Source organism: Gadus morhua, chromosome 7, assembly GCF_902167405.1.
Source record: "Gadus morhua chromosome 7, gadMor3.0, whole genome shotgun sequence".
Classification (NCBI taxonomy): domain Eukaryota; kingdom Metazoa; phylum Chordata; class Actinopteri; order Gadiformes; family Gadidae; genus Gadus; species Gadus morhua.
In genome coordinates this window covers 11,007,948-11,015,156 of record NC_044054.1, presented here as the reverse complement: position 1 = coordinate 11,015,156, position 7,209 = coordinate 11,007,948, and the positions used below count along the sequence as shown (strand labels likewise).

Below are 7,209 nucleotides of genomic sequence, written 5' to 3'. Positions count from 1 at the left end.
CTTGTCAGCTTTGTCCGGGTAATTACTACAGATCAACTCCATCAATCAGCCCCTTTTGACAGACACTTGGATGCACCCACTTTGTGATGCCACGAAGGGATGGATTTTGAAATGGATTGTAATGGTTCATCAACATTAGAGCTACTACAGTGCTGTTTCTTTTAGCCCATGGAACTACACACGCCTTAAATGTCGACACAATCTTGATCGAATAAATAACGACATGATACTTTTGGTTGGTTGGTGTTTTCTCCTTGATATTTTAATTGGTACGGAACCACAAGTCAAATTTGGAGCTCTGTGTTCAGCTATCTTAAAACATCAGAACTGATCTAATGTGATGCCTTTTGCTCATTACCTAAGGAATTATTATGTGGAAATATTTGACCTTGTACCTGAGTGTAATTCCTTACTTGAAATCCAAGAAATGTCTTTTTTACAATCAACTGTCTGTTGATTGTGTCTCTATTTTAGATACTGTCATGCGCCCCCTTTAAATTGCCCCTCGGCAACGAATAAAGTGATTTGAATTTAAGTTAATTAATTGTGTGTAAATTGTGCGTTTGTATGCATGAAACATACATGTATTGTCTGTTTTAGGCTTCCATCTTGGAAAAGTCTCTCTTAAAAAGAGATTCAAATCTCAATTAGACTTTTACCTTGTTAAATAAAAATCAAGAATCTTCTTGGATTCGGTATTCTGACTCTTCAGTGGTAAAGCATTGTTTCATGACCTGGTCGGGGAAATTAATGGAAGTCCTGGTAAAACACGTCTCAAATGAGCAAGGTACCACTATCCCCATGTTGTTTTATTATAGTCTTTTATCAAACTGATTGTTGTTGAACTTGTTTACATTAGCACCTTTTACTTTGTTTTCAAATGTTGTGGGTAAAATGCTTGGTCAGTGTCCTTTGTCTTCACTCTCGCTCGCTACTCTGCAAGGGAGCTGTCGTCAAGATAAGAACTGAGACATTTTAATTTACTTTACCCATAGATGTGTTCTCACCCTCGTCCTCTCTCTACCTCCCTCTCTCCCTCTTGATCTTTTCGCTGTCTCGTTGTTAGCATGATAAATGTTCTCCCATTGAGTTATATTATTTGATTTGTGTGAGAAAATAAATCAAAAGTGACGTGCATTATCGTTATGAAGAGCCACCCAGGAAACGCTTTATTATTGCATGAGTAATTGTCCTGTGTGACAAAATAGAAGCCAGTGCCTTCCTCCAGCTGGTGGCACCCAGAGGAGGGAGGCCATAGAATGAATGGTCCCAGTGGAGGGGACATCTTTCTAGTGACAGATGCCATATGAAGTGGAATCATGACAAACTATTTAAAAAGCATACAGACTACTGAAATGATTTTAGATGATGTAATGGATGCATTGATTATTTAAGTCTGATCAATGTGTGTGTGTGTGTGTGTGTGTGTGTGTGTGTGTGTGTGTGTGTGTGTGTGTGTGTGCGTGCGTGCGTGCGTGCGTGCGTGCGTGCGTGCGTGCGTGCGTGCGTGCGTGTGTGTGTGTGTGTGTGCGTGCGTGTGCTCATGCGCTATGAGAAGAGGGAGAGAGTATTTTTTTTCTTGCTGGATTTCAGATTATAAACACGTATATTTTTTCCGCATAGATTCCTCAAGGACTCCTTGAAAAAACTTTGGGCGTATCACAGAAGGCACATTTGCATACTTATGTAACATCTAGAAAATGTGTCACTCACAACAACAGCCCTAGAGGTGTAGTAGAAAAGCAATGTTATATATAAACTGGTTCGTATCCAGGCAATCCGCCACTCTTTGAAGCTGGTTAGATATTGCGTTAAATAAAATCATTTGGTCTTATCTCCGGCTCATTTAAAAGAACTGTATTGGCTGCGCTCTGTGTCGCACCTTCTCTAAGAGGCGCTGTCCGTGGTGCTGGACCCTACGTCACCGCTGACGTCATTCGGTAGAAACCACCCGAAACGGAACAGGGATTGATGACAGCAGGGGTGACAACATGATAGTTTAAAATGATAAAAACGTCTCGTGATTGATCTTTCTTCCCATTTGTGTTTTTTTTTTTTTTAATGAACAGCCACTTTATTTATAACGTTTTTTTTTTTTTTTTTTTTTTTAATGCCATACGCTACCCATGCCTACAGCAGCATGCACGTCGAGGCTATTAAAATAAAATAAAAGAAAGGTGGATGAAAAACGTTGTTATTTGAGCAGCGCTACATTGTATCGCCGTGTATAGCGGGTAGCTGCTGTCTGGTCCCGCTCCGCCCTGAGACTGAGAGAGGACGCATGTGCTGATCCGCTGCGGCGACGCGCTCACTCAGCTCCTCTAATCTGCATTCATACCCGGGCTCCGAGGCTGGGATACCACACCACAGCCTGTTCATGGGCTTCGATAGCAGGATCGGTTTTAAGGCCTACTAGGGTTTTTTGCCTTGTTAATTGTTAAAAAAAGAAGAAAATAACTCGGAATAGGAGCGATAGCCTCGACTCGTCTGGTTCAGCTGCAGCCTCGGCTCCTGCGCCTCCTTCGTCATGTTTCGCAGGGAGACACAGCAGTAGATAGTACACCGAGACGTCCGTCCGCAAGCGGAAGAGAAAACCCGAGTGGTTGAAGATGACTCCGTCGTGTTTAGTCTCCAAATGCTCGGCAGCAATGGCGAAGCCTTCCCTCCCTCTGCAGCTCTTCTTCTGGGTGCTGGTGCTCCTCAGTCTTCCTACAAGGTAAGGGGGAAACGCGTCGTGGTCGTCTGATTTCGTCGCCACTGCGTATGTTGTACCGAGATATGTAGTAGGCCTATATGCTGCATCCATGTGTTATTATAACGATACAAACGGCTGACTGTGTGTTGGTGAAACGTCGCGATCTGCATCACAGTCCTGATGGAGAGGAGCGGAGACGCGCTGAGACGCGGGGGGTTGGGGAGACGGTCGAGTCATGGAGGCGATATCACATCATCATGTCTTATTGTGATCGTGTAACGAACAAGATCAGTCTTAACGACGTCTGAGATAAAAACAATTGCAATGCTTTCTGTATGATATGGTTGCTTTAGGCTAGGAAATCCATGCTTCAGAATCACCGGATGGCCTTCCCACCCGGTCTGAATATAATACCAGAGACATGGCTACGTGTTGTTATACTCATGTTGGTGATGGTTCCATCAGTCGCCTCATTATGCTTTATGCATTATTATTATCATTATGCGTTTGGTTGCTGATGCCAGACTGAGCTGATGAATCCCAGCATGTTTTTTCTGTGAGGTCTGCAGAGCACCCTCACCCAATGCAAATGTCATCACTGGGATTGTGTTGCACGGTTTCGTGCCATACTTAAAAGAAAACAAAACAAATGTATAATGACATTCATTACGTTCAACTGAAATGAATAGGCAGACCATCGGATGGTTTAATTATAATGCCTCATCAGCATGGTTAAGGATGGAGATGATAAGTTTCGAGACGTTGTAGGCCTACGTCAGAATAACGTGAGGCAAAAGTCCAAGGCCACAGATTGTTGTGAAAGACGATATCCCATTACAGATTATCTTGATGCATTTCAGTTTGCATTGAGGATATTGATGGAAGGAAGCTTAAGGCACTCGATTGGTTTCAGATGGGCCCAGTCGGCGTGTGAACGTCATCGTTGTTGTGATGCACACCAATCCCCTTCTTAAATTGTACTCATAGGTATTAATGCTGGCCTTTTTTGGCAATGAGTTCAAGTTTTCAGTTTGTGGATCCCTTGTATGAAAACAAAAGGTTTTGGCCTAGCCAAACCAAAAAAGGGTTTGGCCTAGAGGCCTACAGTAATAATACCAAAGTCATAGTAGTAAAATATATTTGCATAAGATAATCTATTTTGTGAATGATAATATGATTAGAAATGGTATACTGTAACATGAATGAACCAGTTGGGTTTTTCGTGAATATTTAAAGTGTGTAATCTGGGGCATGGCACATATAACATATATACATATAGATACACACAGGATGGCATCCTATTCTAGGAGGAACCACTGGTGGTGAAGATGTAAACACCAGATGAACCGTCCATGAGGGGGGTAGGCTTGCAAGTCTCAGACACCACTAACCGCTGGGACACATGTGGACCTGCCGGTCTCAGACACCACTAGCTGCTGGGAAACATGTGGACCTGCAGGAGTCTGAGACATCACTAGCTAGTTGGACACATGTGGCCACAGTCTTGTAATGCCAGCAGAATCCAGAGAATTCCCTTACAATTAGGAAATGATTAACCTATACACGGGAACAGAAAATGATTGTAATTTGGCATTTTCAAGACTCACACGGGTAACCACATTTTAGCTGCAATTACCTTGGTAGGGTTAATTTTTCTCTCAAAATCTATAATTAAATGCTTTGTTCTCTCTTTACTACATGTGTCAAAGCTTGAATTCACAGATAAACAAAATCACCATTTAATATTGGTTTTATGCTTTGTGTTTTGACCTTACGAATTTTCAGCCTGGACAGGGGAAAGAGATAAATAAGAACATCACGTCATCTGGATAAGGACTTGTTTTCTGAATATGTCTTTATTTCCATGAATAAGAAAGCGCTGGAGAATGTTATTACCATTCAAATGGCAGTGCTCTTAAACTAGCAGCTAGCTTAAACAGTCCAACAAAAATATGGATTCATATTAACAACAATAATTACTCATTATTATTGAAAGGTAAATAATATACATTTTAATCATCATACACATTTTCATGAACATTTTAGATTATTCTCTGCAATATCAAAGTTTATAATTCTCTGTGACTAAGAGTAAAGTTACACATTTTCACCATTCCATTTCACCATTCTGAAGTTAACTCTTGTCCGGTGTCGGTACATAAATCGCCACCAGTTGCTGGAAGCTGGGGGCCCTTTCTTTAGTGCTGCACATCAAAATCATTCATCACTGAATAGTTAGCGGGGTTTTTAGGTTGCTCTATCGGCAAACAGACGCTAAGTCATATCTGTAATAACATTGAAATTACCCACATTTCAATGTACATAGATAGGAGAACGTCATTTTGTTATTTTCTGTTCATGTTTATGAATATCATTACTTCAGGGCTGAAGAATAATAAAATACACCAACAAAAAAACGGATAGATAGTTTGCGAGCAGTGATACTAAAGCCTCTCTTTTTTTGTAGGCCTTACTCTGGGTATATGTTAGGTTTCCTTAATCTAGAGAGCGTGCATGAGTTTCCTTCTGTAGAGTGGATCAGGCGCTTTAAGAGGTGTGGACAGAGGAGAACGAGTGATGATAAAGTCAGTCACTCCTTCAACCATCCTCCTGTTGTTCCTCAATCCTCTAAAATACATCAGCCACCCTACTACCAGCCGACCAAGGGATCATTGCCAACCACCAGGGATTACTATTGAATTATTTTGTGATTGGTATCCTTGTCTGTGGAACTCGTAGTACCAACTGCAGCACATCCATCCCTCCTTAAAATATGTCTTGATGTGACTTTCAGATAACTTCTCTTGTGTTAAATCTCCCAATCTCACTCGTAAATACTGTTAAAATCTAGATGCGTGTTTCTGCCCAATGTCTGTTTATTTACGTGAGCTTATTAAGCTTCATCCAGGTGCCGTATTGTGCACGGACACTGTAAGAAAAAAAATAAGATAATTGTAAAGATACTTCTGTGTCCCTGCCGGTGTTTGTTAAATATCACACTGCATTGTTGTCGAGGCTCGCTGTTCGTTTGACACGTTGCTGACATCGTCTGTTTGCTATTGGCTGTCAACACCGGGCCTGTTTCACACCGCGGCAGCAGACGGGTTCATTAGGTACTGTTTGTTCATTATCCCCAATTAAAGATGTGCGTAGAGGACGGCTCGCGGGGGAGCCAGTGGGGTTGATGATGCTAGATAAACACTGGTTTCGGTCGTTGATGCGGCTCTGAATTAGCTTCCCTATTACGACACGAAGCAGACTCAGAGGACATGGTAACCTGGATACAATCAAAATATGTTGATGTCGAACTGAAACATGGTGTCCCATGGCCATGTGTTATTTCAATAAACGTGACTTATTTTGGGTCAGTGTTTTGGTGTTTGGTGGAGAGGGAACGCACACAAAGCATATTTCTTTGAAGCATGAGGTCCCTGCTATCAGGGCATCGTAAACTTCCGACTACTCTCTCGGTGTGTAGCGGATTAATGTTGCTGTCACTTGACCTGGAAAACTGGGAAATGCAAGCCACCACATACAAACAGAATTACACTCACATGCACACACTCACACACACACACACACGCACACACACACACACACACACACACACACACACACACACACACACACACACACACACACACACACACACACACACACCCACACACACACACAATTACATTCACATGCACGCACACACACACACACACACGCATACAAACAGACTTGCACACACAAACACACACACACACACACAGAGACAAACACACGCATACACACACACACATACACATGCATGCACACAAGCACACATACAGTCACACACACACATTACAGAATGGAATGATTCGCCCAATTGGCGAAAACTGATTGTAGACCACAAGGTACCGTATGAGTATGTGAAATCGTACATGTGTGTTGGAGACATTATCCTTTGATCTCTCCTTCATCTCAAGCACTTTGGTGTTTCCTTATGCGCAGAGAGATAGCCTGAAATATTAAAATAGAACTTGGATCTGCAACTGTATGGTAACAAGGATTATGTAATTTCTATCTATCCAGCAATCTATCTATCTATCTATCTATCTATCTATCTATCTATCTATCTATCTATCTATCTCTCTCTCTCTCTCTCTCTCTCTCTCTCTCTCTCTCTCTCTCTCTCTCTCTCTCTCTCTCTCTCTCTCTCTCTCTCTCTCTCTCTCTCTCTCTCTCAATCTATCTATCTATCTAACCATCATCTATACATCTGTCTATGTATCTTCATGCTTTATCTGTGTGGCTCATCATTGCCTAAGGTGAGGGGGAAAGCAGCATTTATAAGTTTGTTATCATGGTAAATCATAGCGTGCAGGGGTGTGTGAGAGAGATTTTTTATTTACTATTCACGGTCGATTCGGCCCCGTATGCACTATTCTCATGAAATATGCTGGAGATTTAATGCGGAAGACAGTGGTTTTCAGGAGAATATAGATAGCACTTAATAGCACTTAATGCAGTATTCAGGCGAGTGT

General features: G+C 41.9%; 1 protein-coding gene across 2 annotated transcripts in view; it reads left to right on the top strand.

Moving 5' to 3' along the window:
* The first annotated feature begins 2,117 nt into the window (after nt 1–2,117).
* The window catches only part of gabrg2 (gamma-aminobutyric acid type A receptor subunit gamma2), a 48,423-nt gene continuing 43,331 nt past the window's right edge, over nt 2,118–7,209 (top strand). The window contains exon 1 of one of the 2 annotated variants that reach the window (XM_030362197.1): nt 2,118–2,716. In XM_030362197.1, the coding sequence (XP_030218057.1) occupies nt 2,610–2,716 (107 nt within the window). In that variant the 5' untranslated portion in view covers nt 2,118–2,609. The remainder of the gene's footprint in view (nt 2,717–7,209) is intronic. The other variant, XM_030362196.1, reaches the window with a different exon arrangement.